Genomic DNA, 21,003 nt, shown 5'->3' on the forward strand with positions numbered 1-21,003 from the left:
AGATTGTGCAACCTTTCTCTTTCTTGTGAGATTTGATGCTTGAGGCAAGGCTTGAGGAGCTTTGAAGACTTCAAATTAAGATGATCTTGCTGTTATATTTGTATTTAGAGCCATTCTGTACATGCGCAATAGTATTTTGATGCTTGAGGCAAGGCTTGAGGAGCTTTGAAGACTTCAAAGCTAAGATGATCTTGCTATTATATTTGTATTTAGAGCCATTCTGCTGCATGCGCAATAGTATTTTGCGGTTAATTTTGGAATTTTTGCCTATTATTCAAATATAATTAGCTCAGGCCTAACCTCAGTGCTCAGGTATAGCCTCGGTTCGGGCCGACATTTTTTTACTAGAACAAAGTTGAAAAATACTAGCTAGAGACAATGAGGCTGGGAACGAGGCTGCCTCAGGTAGTGCCATCAATACAACTACAATAAATTGATGTCTTTAAAACTGGAATTAATGGGTACACCAAACTGGAATAGGCTGACATTGAGAATAGTAATAGGCAAAATAAAAAGCATAATATACCACCACCCAGGGTCGTCGACTATATATACTGATTATCCCTGTCATGCAGTATATTGATCCCCATCCCACTCCATTGCTTACCAATACATGTGCAATGCATGTGCACCTTTGCTTTCAGGGTATTTCCTGAGTACAGCTGGGTTCAGTAGCCCACATGTATATACGTGAATATGTATACTATCTATGTACCATTCCCACCACTGTGTATAAGACCATAATCTAGTTTATCTACCATTGGCTTTCTTTGACATGATTTTTTATAGCTCTATACATGCAGTTTGTATTGTAATTATTGAGTGCTTATGTTTATTGTGAGCATTACATGTTGTGTTGTCCTGAGGCAATGTTTGTACACTTTCAATAGCCTAGGGCTGTGATAGTTTAGGAACTCTAGCAAATGGTGCATGTTTCCTTTGCTCCATTAGTCAATCTGTTCACTCTGTACAGTGATGCTATTTCATTGTATTTTGGTACAACAATGTATATAATTGTTTTGAAGTCATAACCCACCCCTCCTTAGGAGAGATGGTTCTCGAGACATGCTCACTGGTAAACCCAATGGGACCTTCCTGGTTCGACCTAAGGGTAATGTGGAGGAGTCCTCAACCATACCTTGTCACACACACACCATCGAGATTGTGTAAGTTGTACCTAGTTGAAACTAACGCTTAATTTTGGCATTCTAGATGAATTATGCATCTGATTACGATCACTATATATATTTACTTCAATTATCCCCTGTGCAGAGATGGAGGCAGGTTCAAGAGGATCCCTGTGTACAGAGACCCTGCTGGGGGGTATGGAATTGCATCACTATTCGAATTTGACTCTCTGCTCAGTTTAGTTCTGTACTATATGCCACCAACACGACGGAGAAACACAACCCTGAACTGGAGACAATGCTTAGATACCCTGCATTCCATGTGTACAAGGGCCGTTAGTAACTGAACTAGCAGCTGTACAGTATTATATTGTATGTGTATGCGTAGGATTCTTTTTTCTGTGTATGCTGTATTTATATGTGGGTGCATGTATACATAATTATGTACACTTTCAATGACTTCTGTGGAAATTCATTGAAATTACTTCCTGCATGTTGCATGTCATCACTTATTGAACGTCATCACTATTGAACCAAAAACTGTCTAGAGCATCATGCATGAATACAGCATGAATAAGTTACGAAGTGACTGTGTCTTTTGGCTGGTCCTTTTGATTGGAGGTGCTCAGCTCTTGTGTGCAGAGGATTTTGGTATGTGCTTGACTGTTGTGACAATATAAAATTATGCCAGAATATATAATGTGTGCATGCATAATAATTGTTACAGTGTACCTATCTCTGGGATCAACCAACATCACCACTAACAACACTGAGATCCCCATCACTGATATTGGAGAGGATGCTGTGGGAGGTCTCCCTTCTCTCACCTGTAACACTGACCTCACTGCCTGCTGTAGAAGTTTTGGTGACAAAAATGGTAATGGAGGTCTAGGACAGTGGACGTATCCTGATGGGAGAGTGATACTAAATAATGCTGGGTCAACGGCTGTTAGTGAGCAGTTCTATATTATAAAGAATGCTGCCCAGCTGATTAGACTGGCTCGTAGACAGGGTAACAACTCCCTCACTCCAACCGGGTCCTACTGTTGTACTGTACCAACTACTGGAGGAGAAATGACCCTCTGTGCCAACCTGGGTGAGTGAATGAGCTAATACATGCTGTGATTATGCTAGCTATACAACTTATTGGTTTTAGATGAGCTAGTTCCTACCAATTGATGCATGTGCGAATATTTATGCTCCACTTTTTACCTAACATTGTCAATTAACATAATTTTACATGCAGTTGTGTGCCCATCTCTCACTCTCGATAATGGAGTGATCTCCTACTCTGACCTGACGTTGAGTGTGGGCAGTGTAGCCATGCACACCTGTAACCATGGCTACAGTCTTAGTGGAGATGCCACCAGGAATTGCACCACAAAAGCCTTTAGTGGTGTATGGAGTGGATCAAAACTAACCTGTCAATGTGTGTTTAACAGCTTGAGTTCATATTCCTTCATTTCAAGTTTTCACCCACCCAGCGGACTGTGGCTCTCCCACCATTCTCAATGGATCTCCTGGAACACCCACCCCTGGCACAACTCTCGGAGGAACAGTGACGTACACCTGTTACACTGGGTATGAGGTCTCCAATGGAGTCACCACAGCAATGGCTACCTGTATGGCTAGTGGGATGTGGGAGTCTCTACTGACTTGTCAACGTACGTAACATAATTATTTTTCTGCTTCTCACATTATTAATCGATTTACAGGTGTTTTATGTGGTGACCCTCCCCCTAGCAAAAATGCATCTCCTAGAACACCAACCAAAATAACGTACCAAGGGACAGTGACCTACACCTGTGATACGGGATACTGGATCCGTCGTGGACTCACCACAGCAAGGGCTACTTGTATGGCGGACAAGAGATGGGGACGTATACCAACTTGTACAAGTATGTGAAATTGCTACTAGCTATATATATCCTGCATTATGACATTATTCGTACCCACTCAGTGGTGGACTGTGGCTCTCCTCCCACCACTCCCAATGAATCTCCTGGAACACCAACCAGCACAGCATTTGGAGGGACAGTGTCTTACACATGTAACGATAGATATCACCACATCTCAGGATCAACCACTGTGACTTGTGAGGCTAGTGGGAGTTGGAGCACAAGACCAACTTGCTCAGGTGAATAATTATTATTACCTGCATGGTGTGCATGTATAGATAATTGTAACAATACCTATATTAGCCATATGCAAAAACCTCCACGAGATTGAAAATGGTGACATAAACTATGATCCTGATACCATACCGAGAACAGAGCAAGCCATTGCCTTGTACTCGTGTGTGTCTGGTTACCATCTGTCTGGTGTGATATTTAGCATTTGTGTGGATGCTCGTATTGGAATGGGTGGTGAGTGGACTGGATCAATACCAAGCTGTATAGGTATGTAGTATAGCACTGTCCATTCTTTTGTATACACGTTTTTGTATGGCTGTAATGATGCAGCAATCTGTGATAGTCTGATCCTCGCCCATGGAGTAATCAGCTATAGTCCATCTACTACTCCCAGACTGGAGGGAACCGTGGCTATACACAGCTGTGAGGAGGGGTACGTACTACTGTCTCCTAGCGTTAAAACAAGAATATGTCAGCCTGACAGGACATGGAGTGGAGAGAACATCATTTGCCACGGTAAAAATACACATTATAATGTATTTAAGTGCAATGCGATTTACAGCTATCATGTGTCCACCTCTCGCTCATCCCCATGGCTTGGTAACCTACTCTTCTAGTGGATCACCATATTTGTTTGGATCACAAGCACGATACTTGATGATGTCCTGTCCTGAGGGTACAGAGCCAAGAGGAGGAAATTCTATAAGGATTTGTACTGGTGATGGCAGTAGTACTGTGGGGGTGTGGAGTGGAAGTGTTCCTGTCTGTGCAGGTTTGCTTTCAGTTTTCATCAAAATACGCCATGCATGCATAGTATACATTTCAATCAACCAGGTCAATCTGTATTTTTATCACTTCAAGGAATATCGTATTCTACCAACAACAGTAACATTCTAGTGACCAGAATTAGAGCCACAAATGACACATCCTTGACTTGTCACACCAACTCAACAACCTGCTGTAGGGGTAGGGATAATCCACAAGGAGGTTCAGGAGAGTGGCTGTTTCCTAATGGAACAATGATCACCGAGAACAGTATCACTGGTAGTGGGTTATATTGGATTAGATACTATCAATCCGTTAGATTGTATCGTCATGGTGATATCCAGACTCCACAGGGAACCTACTGTTGTAGAATACCTAATCGTCATGGTGATGTCGTGAGTGTTTGTGCTTCTCTTACAGGTGAGGTTATTATAATTATTGTATATAAACACTATTCAGAAATGTTATAACTGTTTTGTGACAGCCAACACCGTTCGATGTCCCTCTTACTCAGCACATTATACTATAATACAGGTGTCCACATTACTGGTATCCAATCTGGTGTGCCCATCTTAATTGGAGGTTCAGTTACCATCACCTGCACCACTGACTCTCCTGCTGACTCAATAATATTGCTCCAAGATGACCAGCATCTTCATGAAACTCGTCAGTCAACCAATTTGATATATACTATTCCTCTTGTGACTGACAGCATGCATGGAAACATCTTCAAATGTGAAGCCTATTTCCTAGGCACTTCAGACTCTGCTTTTGAAAATGTCATTACTACTGTTAAAAGTAAGTTATACTCGTGACACGCACAAGAAATCAATACTCAAATTTGTTATGCAGTTCCTGGACAATCTATCAACACTAGCATCAGCCCATCAAGTGATTCAACTTCACAAGTTGGACATCTCTACATTGTGACTTGTACTGTGTCTAAGTTGCCTGGGCTAACTCGCACACCAATTGCCCAGTGGCTCAAGGTTTCCATGGGAACTAAAAGAATCGGCATACCCACTCCTAATGAAGCTGCTCTCATTCTCTCTCCACTGAGAACATCAAATGCTGGCACATACCGTTGTCAGGGCAACCTCACTACTACCATTCGCTCTCTACCACTTTCGAGCAGCAGTAATTTTACTTTAATTGCGCAAAGTAAGTCAAATCTTCGTAGGCTGCATGTAAATTATTACTTATGTTTTACAGTACCAACACCAGCAGTGACAATCTCAAGGTCTCCCTCTAGTTCAGCTTTGTTTGCTAACCTCAGTGTGATAACATTTATATGTCAAGTGTCCATACATACAAGCATTGATACTCCCGTCACTTTGAGCTTGACTTGGACTCGTGAGGTTTATAGTGATGAAGATGATACAACCACTGAAGTGATCATGGTGAATAGTACAACCAAACAAATCAAGAGAAGATGGACATTTAATGATTTAAGTTCAAGGGACCAGAGAGTGACTTGCAATGGAACATTAAGTTCAGCTAGCAGTTTTATTCGAGGCAATAGCAGTATATATGAAGATAGGTTATCTGTTGCTGGTGAGTTGCCTTCTCTTTAGCCTATGACAAAGATAACACTTTCTTTTGCATTCAGGTATGTTCCTGATGTTTAACGGCAGTGTACTGGACAACAAGACCTCTGTACCAGCGAGGGATGTACGTGTCATCCAGTGTTACTCTGATAAGACAGATACATTCAATGCAAACCAACACGGATGGACTTTCCCTAATAGCACCAAGATTACTAACGTCAGCACACTGGCTGTTGCAACACGGGAGGGAGGACATCTGACACTCACTCGAGTGGGGAACAGTTCCCTGCCAGCTGGAGAGTATTGTTGCAAGGCTCAGGATGCCAGGGGAACTAGCCACACCCTCTGTGTGCATGTGGAGCAAAGTCGCTCAGTGTTGTTAAGGTTCCGATTGGTCGGTGGAGTGGTAGGAGGAGTGGTCATTGTCCTTATCCTTGTGATTGTTGTCATAGTGATAGCTAATTTTGTGTTTAAGAGCAGAAGAGAGAAGCTTACTATCAACAAAACAACAAAGTAAATTGATGAATGTTTTATATGTTTATAATTATTGCTGAATTCTGATACACTTTCCTCTCTCCCCCAGATGTAACGTACCACCAGTGTCGCTAAAGGGTGGGGTCAGTACTGGTGAGATACACACATACGAGATGATTGAAATGGGTCACGAATACGAGGAAGTGTCCAAGTTCCAAGGAGCCGTCGGTGGAGAGTATGAGATCATTGGAGCACCCCCACAGACAACTGGCTCCGAGAGTAAGGCTGTTATAAAGACTGAGCCATCACCACCCACTCCACCACAACCCTCTGGAAATGATATTGAGTTTACAGAGTGCATTGCTTACAGCACGACCACCCACAGTCGCCCCCCACAGCCCACAGGCTTATGAACAAATACCGCCGTTGATGCTGACTGCTTATAATTATGACAACATATGTGTACCTATACATAATTTCATTTTGTGTATATATTCGTGAAAACTCTGATAACGAGTGCAAGCGTTTTGCTTTGCTCATGTGTTAGCTATAACTTCTTGCTTTGTATATTAATTTTATTGTGTTTGCAATTGTTGACATGAACCCACACAGTCAATATCATAATTATAGAAGAAGAGTTTAAAAAAACAGATGATGCGAATTATCTTAGAAGATAGATCTATACTGAGTAGACTCTCGCTCTTCCGGCTTTCTGAAGTACGGCCACCTCGATATACGCCATTATGTTTGAAACTGCCAACATGAGCCACCTATTAGTTCCGCTGATAACACACTACAAACCAGCTGATATTAACCATTACCCAGAATACCACCTCCGAACAGCGTTGAATGCGACCTATACGCTCTACCGGCTCGGCTCGTATACACTAAAGGTATTTGTCACTCTCATTACTGTACATGTCATTCTCTATAACAATTACCGCATGAGGGGGGGGGGTCTCAGAATTTATTTTTGATTTTAGTTAATCATGTGTCCGTTAGTTTATGTTCAAAGATCTTTGGTCTGCATTTGCATTTACACGTTCTTGCATGGGTAATGTCATCAGTCCTTCGTGAATATGAATATGACAAGGTTTCCTCACTGTAATATGTTTAGTAGCCACTGTGTGTATATTATTGACACATTGGTATTTATGAGAAGATATTGACGTTCAGTTGTGTGCTTAGAGGGAGGGGTGTGATTGCTTTCAATATGATATAGAGTGCTTTAGTGTTTATTGTGAGCATCGCTTGTTGTGTTACCCTGAGCATAGATAACAGAGACTGCTCTATTATCTACGCCCTGAGGCAGTGATTGCCACCTCTTATAGGCCTTGTGATAGCTTACAGCAAATGGTGCATGTTTTTGCTTTTGCTCCAATATATCAATCTGTGTTTGATAGCTGCAGGAGCACATTACAGTAATGTGCTCCTGATAGCTGATACTAACATGCAGATCTACAGTGCCATACATCTCAGTTAAACTATAGTACAATCATGTATATAGTCTACTTAGTTTTAAAGTCATGATTATAATTATAACGAACCACCCCCCCAGAGATGGTTCTCGAGACATGCTCTGGTAAACCTAACAGGACTTTCCTGGTTTGACCCAGGATAATGTGGAGGAGTTCTCCACCTTGCCTTGTCACACACACGATTGTAAGTAGGGTAGTTCATTGCTGTCTGTCAAGAGAGGCCATTAGCTACATGGACTCATTACAAGGACATGTACAGTATCTGTACTTTGTCATAGAGCCCATGCTATCTAAATTATATGTATCAGCAGGAGTGCATTCATGCACTCCTGGCACTCCTGGTATCAGATTATGTGCTTTTTGATTACTTTCCTCTTTCTCCCCTGTGCAGAGATAGAGGCAGGCTCAAGAGGATCCCCGTGTACAGAGACCCTGCTGGAGGGGGGGGTACGGATTTGTATCACCATTCAAATTTGACTCTCTGCTCAGTTTAGTTCTGTACTATGCCACCAACACGATGGAGAAACACAACCCTGAACTAGAGACAATGCTTAGATACCCTGCATTCCATGTGGACAGGGGCCATTAGTAACTGAACTAGCAGCTGTACAGTATTGTATGTGTATGTGTAGGATTCTTTTTCTGTGTATGTGCTGTGTCTTTTTCTGTGTATGTGCTGTGTGTATGTGGGTGCATGTACGCTTTTGATGTGTGAACAATTCAGACTTCCTGTTGTGATCACTTAATTTGGAGCATGCATGAATGCAGCATGAAGAAGACAAGATTACTGTGTCTCATCTTGGCTGGTCTTTTTGACTGGAGCTGCTCACTCCTACTAGCCTGGGTGTGTGTAGAGGGTACGTTTAACAGTTTCTTTTGTAACCTCTCCAACCACTAAGTATAAATACTAGTCTCGTAAGCCAAACTGTGTCCGTAAGTATTTATTTATACCATAGCAATAAAATTATCTGTTACAAAGCAATTGTACAGGCTGTCTGTCAATGGTAGGGGGGTAATTTGGCACATTGGTATCACAAGTGTACTTATAGCTATAGCTACATATATGCCACTGACTTTTTATACACCGACTTTATGCATATGCATGTGAGTGGTTAAATGCTGTTTGTGTGTTACAAAATGTTCGTTTGTTTTTCACACAGCTATTGAGTGTCACACTCTACCCAATGTTCCCAATGGATTCATCACCTACTCAACCGACGACACACCTGACTATAATCTGGGCACTGTGGCCACTTATGCCTGTGACCCTGGGTTTGTTTTGGACCTCTCCCTAGGGGGATCTAAGATGAGAACTTGTATTGATGATATGGACAATGATGCAGAGGGAGCGTTTGATAGACAGGCTCCAATATGTGTCCGTAAGTTTTAATTTTGGTCTGATTTACAATGCGAATTTCTGACCTGCTGAACTTAAACATATGCATGCAGGCATCGTTTGCCAACCTCTTTTCCGTTACTCCTATGGTATGATAACCTATCATCCCGAAACTCCACCTTTCTCATATGGAACACGAGCACAGTATGTCGTCTCATGCCCTCCCGAACTGGAGAGAAGAGGAGGAGATGATGAGAGGACCTGTACCACTAATGGAAACAGTGCTGTGAGGGTGTGGTCTGGAGCTGCTCCCCTCTGTGCAGGTTTGCAGAGTAAATGTTGCATGTTCAAAGTTGAAACATCTTCTCTTGTATATAGCTCGAGGAATTTTCTTGTCATTTCAAGGAACAACCTACACTACTAACAACAGTTAATATTGTACTCACCAGAATTGAGACTACAAATGACACATCCTTGACCTGTCACACTGACTCAACCACCTGCTGTAGAGGTGTAGACCCATCTTCAGGTATGGTACTGGAGAGTGGCTGTTTCCTAATGGAACAAGTATTGTCTGGAGGAAGAGAGTACCTGGTGATGGGTTCTATTATACAAGGTTTCATCAAGTTATCAGACTGTATCGTAATGATGATACCCCAGACTCCACTGGGAACCTACTGCTGTAGAATACCTGACAGTGGTGGAGAGATGAGGACATTCTGTGCAAACCTCGTTGGTGAGTGATGTTTATATGTATAATTATAGGTATTGCTTACTTGTTAATAGTGCAGCCGACACCATTCGCTGTCCCTCTGACTCGTTGATGGCTCCCACTAATGGGATGGTCTCATATTCTAGTCCAGTGGAAGGTGGCAGTTACGTTTTTGGAACAGTGGCCACCTTTTCCTGCTCACCTGGTTTTGCCCTGACTACTCTTGAGACTAGAACATGTACAGGTCCAAAAAGTGCTGAAATTGGAACCTTCAGTGGTTCAAGTCCAACATGTGATGGTGAGAAGCCATAATTATACAAAGAGTCTAGTTGCATAATATTTTATTTCTTAGAGATCACTTGCTCTGCTCCTCTTAATATTGTCAATGGAACGATTGGCTACTCATCTCCTAGTACAACTGAAGTGTTCAATTACGGAACAACAGCTACTTATCAATGCAATCATGGACACATGTTAACAAGTGGAGACAGTGAGAGGACCTGTACTGGTGATGGTAGTCCTAGAGGTCGGTGGGATGGTACTGCTCCTCAATGTCCACGTATATTATAATATTAATTTTGCCATATCACATGATAATGTACACAAACAGCTGTGGATTGTGGGACTTCTCCTCCTATTACCAATGGATCTCCTGGGATACCAACAACCACAACATTCACAGGGACAGTACCTACAGCTGTAATGATGGCTATGCACTCTTTGGGATTGCTACAAGTACTTGTCAGGCAGATGCAACCTGGAACAGACCACCAGAATGCAGAGGTATGTACACATTCAGTGTTTGCATTCACACATTTAGTTCTGCTGCATATGCTAATAATTATGTTGTTTGTTAGAGCGCATATGCCCAGTGGGAACCTATCACAAAGAGTTGTCAACTGGAGAGAGTGTGTGTGTGCCTTGCCCTAGAAACACCTTCAGCATTGTTGAAAATAGTGTGGAGTGTACCTGTTTTCGCGGCTACTACAGGACAAAACCAGAAGGACCAAACTTTCCATGTTCATGTAAGGATTGCACTCTGCAAGGCATGCATGCGGGTGTTCAGTAGTTGAATTATACGATATATTGACAATTAAAATGTTAGTTTATCCATATAGCCCCTCCGGTTAGCTGTGAGAGTTTGCAAGTAGTTACTGAGAGAACTCGAGGTAACACAATCACTGTGCGTTGGGAGAGGCCCGAGATCACTGGGAGAGACGACTTCTATTACAACATATTCTACTCTGAGGACAACCAGACCTTCACTCAACACAACAGCAGGCCGTACGTCAAACAAGACTCCCTAGTGGACTACTCAGTGTCTGGTCTGCGGCCACTCACCACCTACACCATCCGAGTGATCCCTGAGAATGGAGTGAGTGATCAGGAGGACGGAGGGCAGAACAGGAGCTGTGATGTGGTAACCATGACTGGGGATATAAGTGAGTGGACTCGCATTTTTGAAACCATTCTGTTAGATAATTATTGCATGTGTAGTTAGTTGTACAATTGAAAATTATTGTGATTGAATATCCTAATTAATATTTCTACCTTGCCCTCAAGGGTCTAATGCCCCCTCCCTGGTGATCGGTTTCTGCACTGTTGTGGTTTGGATCGAGCCCACAAGGTCGTATGGGAGGATCACTGGCTATGACGTCAGGTTCATTCCTCAAGGGTCTGGTTCAGATTTGGTGGTGTCCAAAGGAAGAAAAGAACTTTTCCACGCCATTGGAGATGATACCATGCTCATCAGTACTGATAACGCCATGGTGCAGGTATGACTACACATGCATCTATTATTGTATTTCAGCAATGCTATGTATAATGTTCAGGTGAGAGCAAAAACGTCAGTTGCAGAGGGGAGGTGGAGTGAGGTAATGCCATTGGGTAAGTTTTGTGTGTGATTACACCAAGTTCCATGTCACTACGCTTTATATCGTACAGGTTGCAAGAATACTGAAGGTTCCACTGGCCCTATATGAGTGAATAATGATACGTAATGACAGCTAATATTTATAGAACCGAATTAATATTGTATAGATGATGTAGCAAGATCTTTAGAGGTGATATTTTTGTAACCCGTCGAGGAAAGTAGAATAATATAATTAATTAGCAGTAGAACTATCTTGACATTGTTTGCCGGGCTAATGGAACAGTTTATATGGAATGTAGTGGGTAGGTTCTAGTATGTACGAATGTTTGCTGCTGGTGTGTTTCTGTGCATTGATGTTTTCACATTGCATCAACTCATGCACTTTGTGTGTTGTGATTACAGATAAGGTGCACACTTAGGCTAATCTGGCAGCCTTTAGTATGCATGGTTGTGCCTCTAATCAGTTCATATGCACGATTAAAGGACCTATTGTAGTAATATTATACTCATACCATAGGCTGTTGGTGAGCAATTCTTGTGAGGAATGCTCCCCAACTCGTCTAACAACTCCTTGAGTCCAACTGGGTCCTACAGTTCAGTTGTACCATACCAACTATTGGAGGAGAAATAATCTGTTGTGCCAACCTCAGTTACCTGGGTGAGTGAGCTAGTATACAGCAGTGCATGATGGATACATGTGCGTGTGGGGACGATACACAATTATGGCTCAAAGTAATAGTTGTAAATCACACGTGCATCCAGTCTAGGTTACCACAAATTGCAATTTGTGAGTAGTTGTACTTAAATGTAAGTATCCTATGATTGGAACATTTCTAAGAAAATATGCTGATACTAATGAATGAATTTCCACGGCAACATAAGGTGATGGGTTTGTGATGGTTACAGAACACAGTAAACTTAGTTAATAGAAAATACCTCCAACGGTTTCCAGCTAAAGTCTGGGACTTTATCACAACATCTATAAAAATTGCAAGAGTGCGTTGCTCACAGCTAGACCCTAATAAAATTTCACCTATTATTCTATTCGAAAAATGTGCCTATTATTCATAATTATTCCCCAAAAAATGTTACAGAACGTAGACGTACTAGCACACACACACACACACACACACAACATAATCAATATGAGAACGTCCTTATGCAAAACTAAATGTAATGATCTTTACCAAAAATGGACATTGTTGCATAATTATAATTTATTCCCAAATTATTACTTTTAAATTACCTATTATGCTAATATTCCAGCATAATTTATTAGGGCCTACAGTCTCATCCCACAAGCTTATGAAATACCCAACCCCTTGTATCATTATGCAACTGTTGACTATAATTATGTCCATGTACAATGTTATAATAACATTATACATGCACATAGTCAACAATATTGCTAGTTTCTGCCATTTCATTTTGCATGGCCATGAGATCGAGGGTGAGTACAGTTGCACGGTTACCACCACCCAGGATCGTTGACTATACCCTCACTTCAATGTGAGTCAACTAGCACACACTAACTGTATGAATGGCAAGTCTAGTTATATATATGCTATGTTGTTGTGCATGCAACAGTGTGCTCTAAGATTATATTAGTGTTTTGTCCTCTATGGTTGGAAGCTGTACGCATGATTGATTCTCTAATGTTGATTTAGTGCTTCCTTTGCTTGAATGTATAGCTGCTAGGTGTCTCGCATTATTTGTATATCCTTTGAGTTTCCTTGCAGTCTCAACAGCTGATCAGCTAAGGGTCTGAAGGTGTCATGTGACCTGCCGCACTTTTTAGAGTCAGCCCGGAAGAACCCAAGCATCTCGTGAGTCAACCAACATCTCTTGAGTGCATAATTGGCTATGGGTATCCTTATAATGTCCCCCCACTGGCAAATGTGAAAGCGCAATACATGTACATCTTAATTTGCTGGGTATTTTCTATAGTATTTCCTAGGGCAGGTACAGCAGCAGGGTTCAGTAGCCTACATATTACTGTATGTATACCATTACCACCACTGGTAGACCATGATCTAGTTTGTCTACCATTGGCTTTCTTTGACATAATAGCTGTTACAGGTCAGCTGGGATGGTGCATGAGTGCTTTATTGTTTGTTGTCCTGAGACAATGTTTGTGCACTTTCAATAGCCTAGGGCTGTGATAGTTTAGGAACTCCAGCAAATGGTGCATGTTGCCTTTGCTCCATTAGTCAATCTGTTCACTGTGTGCAGTGCACCTTAGTGATAACATGGAATGATTGATGCTATTTCATTGTACATTTATTTTGATACAACAATGCGCCTTATTTTGAAGTCATAAACCCATCCTCCCTCTGGAGATGGTTCTCGAGACATGCATCATAGATACAAGAGGAAAAGGATTGGAAACGAGATCATGTGCGCTATCAATCCTACAGTAAGCCCAGGAATTGATCTGCGTTTTATGTAAATGAGCGGCAAAGAAGGCATATTTGGAGCGATTCTTCGACTACTAAGGTAAGCTAAGTTGATTTAAGAGCATCACTGCATGCATTAATCATTGTTTTATGATATCCTGCATGGAGACTAGCAGAGGAGGTCCGACATTCGTGCATGAATCACTACAAGTGCTAGTGCATTTGGCCTGGACATATCACTTGACCCCAATGACCACAATGCACTGAACTTATAGTGATTCGTGCACGCATGTCGGACCTCCTCTGGGAGACTAGAGCCATGCAAACCTCTTGTAAGCACACAAAGTTTAAAAGATAGACTTTTTACCCAATTATTACACTTTGTGGGTAGTTAACTCACTCACAGTACTATTATAAATTATAGGACTTGAAAACTGTACAACTAACACTTTGTCTTCTGCTGCACTGCATCGGCTAGTTTTTAAAATACTGCAGCATGGGTGGAGAAGAGAGCAAACCTGTGCTGAGAGGATACCAATACTAGCTATATGTATAATTGTGTGCCTTACTAGCACCATAGATACAATGTTAGATCTTTATTTACCTATAACAATTTATTTTTTTGCCATTTTGTGGTCTGTGTGTACACTATTAGTGTAAGCCACGCCCACCATACTTTCGTCTAACAAGGATAGTCTGTGCTAATTGAATTCACGTTACATCGTTTCCAATCCTCTTCCTCTTGTATCTATGCATGCATGCTCACTGGTAAACCCAACAGGACCTTCCTGGTTCGACCCAAGGGCAATGTGGAGGAGTAGTCCTGACTCAACCAACCATGCCTTGTCACACACACACCACCATCAACATTCTGTAACTGCACATGTAATTATACAGGCCTAATTGGTACAAATATTAAACTGTACACTGCTTTGAAAATAACGATTTAGTACGTCTTGCATTCTAAATGAATTATGTATCTGATCTTCGATCACACTCTTTCCTCATTTTTTCTGTGCAGAGATGGAGGCAGGTTCAAAAGGATCCCCGTGTACAGAGACCCTGCTGGGGGGTATGGATTTGCACCACCATTCGAATTTGACTCTCTGCTCAGTTTAGTTCTGTACTATGCCACCAACACGATGGAGAAACACAACCCTGAACTAGAGACAATGCTTAGATACCCTGCATTCCATGTGGACAGGGGCCGTTAGTAACTGAACTAGCAGCTGTACAGTATCGTATGTGTATAGTGTAGGATTTCTTTCTGAGTACATGTGATGTATAATTAAATATGTATGTGGAGCATGTACAGTGCAACAACCAAAGAGAGTAGATTTTTTTTTTTGGTACACATTTTTTACATTTTGTGGCATATCTTCTAAAGTAAAAGTGATATGATCTATTTGAGTGCAGGTACTGAAAGTTCAACTATTGGCGCTTTCATTGGACCACCACCTGTTACATCACATGACATCATCAGTATAAAATGGCTGTCTGAAGATGTGTACTTCCGAAAATATGTTATTAATAGAAGTAGCTTATTTGTTTGAGTTAAGATCTGAAATTTGTTGTGCATGTACCTGAGTATATTGCTCATCTTTTGAGCTTCAACGGAAGTCTGGGCTACTAGTAAGTTCTGAGAAATACTGCATTTTGTTGTTTTTTGGTGGCAAATATGTTAGGAATACAACTTTCGATTTTATATTAGTTAAGGTCTGATTTTTGAGCAGCATGTACTACAATAGTGTACTTTTCATCTGTACTAACTTACAGGAGTTAGGCTAGCCTCTTCTTTGCTAGAGCGGCCCATCTTGTCAAAAACAGTGCTTTTTATGACTTTTGGGGTGATTTGGCTACGTAGTAAGCTCAATTACCACGCCCCTGTGACACAGAATGACCAACACCAACTGTGTATTTGCAGGTAGACATCACATGACCTTTGGATGTAGCAAATAACAACAAGATGATTTGTGATGTCACAAATCAATGAATATCATTGCATACGTCAGCAAAAGTAGCAAAACGGAGCAAAATCACCATTTTTGACAAGAAGGGCCGCTCTAGCAAAGATGAGACTTGTCTAGCTCCTGTAAGTTAGTACAGATGAATTCTATGCTATTGTAGTACATGCTCCTCAAAAATCAGACCTTAACTAGCATAAAATCGAAAGTTGTATTCCTAACATATTTGCCACCAAAAAACAACAAAATTCAGTATTTCTCAGAACTTACTAGCAGCCCAGACTTCCGTTGAAGCTCAAAAGATGAGCAATATAGTCAGGTACATACACAATAAATTTCAGATCTTAACTCAAACAAATAAGCTACTTCTATTCCTAACATATTTTCGGAGGTACACATCTTCAGACAGCCATTTCATAGTGATGATGTCATATGATGTAACAGGTGGTGGTCTAATGGAAGCGCCAATAATTGAACTTTCAGTACCTGCACTCAAATAGATCATATCACTTTTACTTCAGAAGATATGCCACAAAATGTGAAAAAAAATAATATAAAAAAAAATCTACTCTCTTTGGTTGTTGCACTGTACATTATTTTGATGTGTGTGGAAATTCATTGCAATGATAATTTCAGACTTCCTGTTGTCATCATAATTATTACCAAAAATTCATTTTAACTCTTGACTCAACTAATTTAGAGCATGTGCACAAAGACAGGCATGAAGAAGAAGTTACAAGGTGACTGTGTCTCTTGGCTGGTCCTTTTGACTGGAGCTGCTCAGCTCCTACTAGTGTGTGGAGAGGGTATGTTTAACCATGGTCATATACTAGTCTAGTAGTATTATGGTTTAACCTGGTTAAACTAATATAATTTTATAGTCTATACTAACAGAGTGTGCTTATAGCCAGTGCATGCATGCAGGAGTGTACCTGTCCTCGGGATCGACCAAAATTAACAACAAGACTGAGATCATCATCACTGACATCGGAGAGGATGGTGGTCTCCCTTCTCTCACCTGTCACACTGACCTCACTACCTGCTGTAGAAGTATGACTGACAACAATGGTAATGGATCACTAGGACAGTGGATGTATCCTACTGGGAGTGTGATACTGGGCAATGGTGCCTCACTGGCTGCTGGACAGAAGTTTTACGTGAAAAGGAATGCTCCCCAACTCATCAAGCTAAACCGTAGAGAGATTAACAACCCCCTCACTCCAACCGGGTCCTATTGTTGCACTGTACCAACTACTGGAGGAGAAATGACCCTCTGTGCTAACCTGGGTAAGTAATTCTGCATGTAATTTTCACTACTCCATTCTATTCACAACACCCTTCCAGTTGTGTGCCTGTCTCTCCCTCCTCTGACCAATGGAATAGTCTCATACAACGACTCAACACTGGGTCTGTACACTGTGGCCACACACTCCTGTGACACTGGATACACTCTCAATGGAGACACCACTAGGACTTGTGGGAATGATGGAATGTGGAGTGAGCCAGCTCCATCCTCCTGTGAACGTAAGTGGAACACTGTTTATGACATTCTTTTTTTGAGTGTACCTTATTACAGGTATCTGCTCTGACTTACCCTTACTGACCAATGGGATGATCTTCTACTCTGGTACTGGATCCGCTAACAACAGACCAGTGGACACTGTGGCCACCTTCAGCTGTGACACTGGATACACTCTCAATGGAGGCGCTACTAAGACTTGTGAGAGTGATGGAATGTGGAGTGGGTTAGATCCAGTGTGTCAGCGTAAGTGAAATGGAATGTAGACATTCTTTATTGAGTATACCTACTTCTCTACAGGTATCTGCTCTGACTTACCCTTACTAACTAATGGGATAATCTTCTACTCTGGTACTGGATCCACTAACAACAGACCGGTGGACACTGTGGCCATCTTCAGCTGTGACACTGGATACACTCTCAATGGAGGCGCTACTAAGACTTGTGAGAGTGATGGAATGTGGAGTGGGTTAGATCCAGTGTGTCAGCGTAAGTGGAATGGAATGTGGACATTCTTTATTGAGTATACCTAATTCTCTACAGGTATCTGCTCTGACTTACCCTTACTGACCAATGGGATGATCTCTTACTTTGGTACTGGATCCGCTAACAAGAGAACAGTGGACACTGTGGCCACCTTCAGCTGTGACACTGGATACACTCTCAATGGAGGCACTACTAAGACTTGTGAGAGTGATGGAATGTGGAGTGGGTTAGATCCAGTCTGTCAGCGTAAGTGGAATGGAATGTAAACATCTTTTTTGAATGTACCCTCTTCTCTACAGGTATCTGCTCTGACTTACCCTCACTGACCAATGGGATGATCTCCTACAGTGGTGCTGGATCCACTAACTACAGACCAGTGGACACTGTGGCCACCTTCAGCTGTGACACTGGATACACTCTCAATGAAGACGCTACTAAGACTTGTGGGAGTGATGGAATGTGGAGTGGGCTAGATCCAGTCTGTCAGCGTAAGTGGAATGGAATGTGGACATTCTTTTTTGAATGTACCCTCTTCTCTACAGGTATCTGCTCTGACTTACCCTTACTGACCAATGGGATGATCTTCTACTCTGGTACTGGATCCGCTAACAAGAGAACAGTGGACACTGTGGCCATCTTCAGCTGTGACACTGGATACACTCTCAATGGAGGCGCTACTAAGACTTGTGAGAGTGATGGAATGTGGAGTGGGTTAGATCCAGTGTGTCAGCGTAAGTGGAATGGAATGTGGACATTCTTTATTGAGTGTACCTAATTCTCTACAGGTATCTGCTCTGACTTAACATTACTGACCAATGGGATGATCTCTTACTTTGGTACTGGATCCACTAACAACAGACCAGTGGACACTGTGGCCACCTTCAGCTGTGACACTGGATACACTCTCAATGGAGGCACTACTAAGACTTGTGAGAGTGATGGAATGTGGAGTGGGTTAGATCCAGTGTGTCAGCGTAAGTGGAATGGAATGTGGACATTCTTTATTGAGTATACCTAATTCTCTACAGGTATCTGCTCTGACTTACCTTTACTGACCAATGGGATGATCTCTTACTTTGGTACTGGATCCGCTAACAAGAGAACAATGGACACTGTGGCCACCTTCAGCTGTGATACTGGATACACTCTCAATGGAGGCACTAATAAGACTTGTGAGAGTGATGGAATGTGGAGTGGGTTAGATCCAGTCTGTCAGCGTAAGTGGAATGGAATGTAAACATCTTTTTTGAATGTACCCTCTTCTCTACAGGTATCTGCTCTGACTTACCCTCACTGACCAATGGGATGATCTCCTACAGTGGTGCTGGATCCACTAACAACAGACCAGTGGACACTGTGGCCACCTTCAGCTGTGACACTGGATACACTCTCAATGAAGACGCTACTAAGACTTGTGGGAGTGATGGAATGTGGAGTGGGCTAGATCCAGTCTGTCAGCGTAAGTGGAATGGAATGTGGACATTCTTTTTTGAATGTACCCTCTTCTCTACAGGTATCTGCTCTGACTTACCCTTACTGACCAATGGGATGATCTTCTACTCTGGTACTGGATCCGCTAACAAGAGAACAGTGGACACTGTGGCCATCTTCAGCTGTGACACTGGATACACTCTCAATGGAGACGCTACTAAGACTTGTGAGAGTGATGGAATGTGGAGTGGGTTAGATCCAGTCTGTCAGCGTAAGTGGAATGGAATGTGGACATTCGTTATTGAGTGTACCTAATTCTCTACAGGTATCTGCTCTGACTTACCATTACTGACCAATGGGATGATCTCTTACTTTGGTACTGGATCCACTAACAACAGACCAGTGGACACTGTGGCCACCTTCAGCTGTGACACTGGATACACTCTCAATGGAGGCACTACTAAGACTTGTGAGAGTGATGGAATGTGGAGTGGGTTAGATCCAGTGTGTCAGCGTAAGTGGAATGGAATGTGGACATTTTTTTTTGAATGTACCCTCTTCTCTACAGGTATCTGCTCTGACTTACCCTTACTGACCAATGGGATGATCTTCTACTCTGGTACTGGATCTGCTAACAAGAGAACAGTGGACACTGTGGCCATCTTCAGCTGTGACACTGGATACACTCTCAATGGAGGCGCTACTAAGACTTGTGAGAGTGATGGAATGTGGAGTGGGTTAGATCCAGTGTGTCAGCGTAAGTGGAATGGAATGTGGACATTCTTTATTGAGTGTACCTAATTCTCTACAGGTATCTGCTCTGACTTACCATTACTGACCAATGGGATGATCTCTTACTTTGGTACTGGATCCACTAACAACATACCAGTGGACACTGTGGCCACCTTCAGCTGTGACACTGGATACACTCTCAATGGAGGCACTACTAAGACTTGTGAGAGTGATGGAATGTGGAGTGGGTTAGATCCAGTGTGTCAGCGTAAGTGGAATGGAATGTGGACATTCTTTATTGAGTATACCTAATTCTCTACAGGTATCTGCTCTGACTTACCTTTACTGACCAATGGGATGATCTCTTACTTTGGTACTGGATCCGCTAACAAGAGAACAGTGGACACTGTGGCCACCTTCAGCTGTGACACTGGATACACTCTCAATGGAGGCACTACTAAGACTTGTGAGAGTGATGGAATGTGGAGTGGGTTAGATCCAGTGTGTCAGCGTAAGTGGAATGGAATGTAAACATCTTTTTTGAATGTACCCTCTTCTCTACAGGTATCTGCTCTGACTTACCCTTACTGACCAATGGGATGATCTCCTACAGTGGTGCTGGATCCACTAACAACAGACCAGTGGACACTGTGGCCACCTTCAGCTGTGACACTGGATACACTCTCAATGGAGGCGCTACTAAGACTTGTGGGAGTGATGGAATGTGGAGTGGGCTAGATCCAGTCTGTCAGCGTAAGTGGAATGGAATGTGGACATTCTTTTTTGAATGTACCCTCTTCTCTACAGGTATCTGCTCTGACTTACTCTTACTGACCAATGGGATGATCTTCTACTCTGGTACTGGATCCGCTAACAAGAGAACAGTGGACACTGTGGCCATCTTCAGCTGTGACACTGGATACACTCTCAATGGAGGCACTACTAAGACTTGTGAGAGTGATGGAATGTGGAGTGGGTTAGATCCAGTTTGTCAGCGTAAGTGGAATGGAATGTGGACATTCTTTATTGAG

General features: G+C 42.2%; 3 protein-coding genes across 3 annotated transcripts; all 3 read left to right on the top strand.

Moving 5' to 3' along the window:
- The first annotated feature begins 1,690 nt into the window (after positions 1-1,690).
- On the top strand, positions 1,691-2,547 carry LOC135335183 (uncharacterized). The gene is made up of 4 exons (XM_064530602.1): positions 1,691-1,778; positions 1,855-2,223; positions 2,374-2,433; positions 2,477-2,547. The coding sequence occupies exons 1-4, from the start codon at positions 1,697-1,699 to the stop codon at positions 2,545-2,547; spliced, it is 582 nt and encodes a 193-aa protein (XP_064386672.1). The 5' UTR covers positions 1,691-1,696.
- Positions 2,548-4,896: 2,349 nt separating this feature from the next.
- Positions 4,897-6,493, top strand: LOC135335113 (uncharacterized). The gene is made up of 4 exons (XM_064530533.1): positions 4,897-5,185; positions 5,237-5,578; positions 5,634-6,084; positions 6,155-6,493. The coding sequence occupies exons 1-4, from the start codon at positions 5,020-5,022 to the stop codon at positions 6,456-6,458; spliced, it is 1,263 nt and encodes a 420-aa protein (XP_064386603.1). The 5' UTR covers positions 4,897-5,019; the 3' UTR covers positions 6,459-6,493.
- A 10,014-nt stretch (positions 6,494-16,507) lies between these two features.
- On the top strand, positions 16,508-20,503 carry LOC135335184 (CUB and sushi domain-containing protein 1-like). Its single transcript, XM_064530603.1, has 16 exons — positions 16,508-16,610; positions 16,729-17,091; positions 17,149-17,328; positions 17,381-17,569; positions 17,624-17,812; positions 17,867-18,055; positions 18,109-18,297; positions 18,352-18,540; positions 18,595-18,783; positions 18,838-19,026; positions 19,080-19,268; positions 19,323-19,511; positions 19,566-19,754; positions 19,809-19,997; positions 20,052-20,240; positions 20,295-20,503. The coding sequence occupies exons 1-16, from the start codon at positions 16,508-16,510 to the stop codon at positions 20,501-20,503; spliced, it is 3,123 nt and encodes a 1,040-aa protein (XP_064386673.1).
- The last annotated feature ends 500 nt before the right edge of the window (positions 20,504-21,003 follow it).

The sequence above is a fragment of the Halichondria panicea genome, chromosome 4 (assembly GCF_963675165.1).
Source record: "Halichondria panicea chromosome 4, odHalPani1.1, whole genome shotgun sequence".
In the NCBI taxonomy this organism is placed as follows: Eukaryota; Metazoa; Porifera; class Demospongiae; order Suberitida; family Halichondriidae; genus Halichondria; species Halichondria panicea.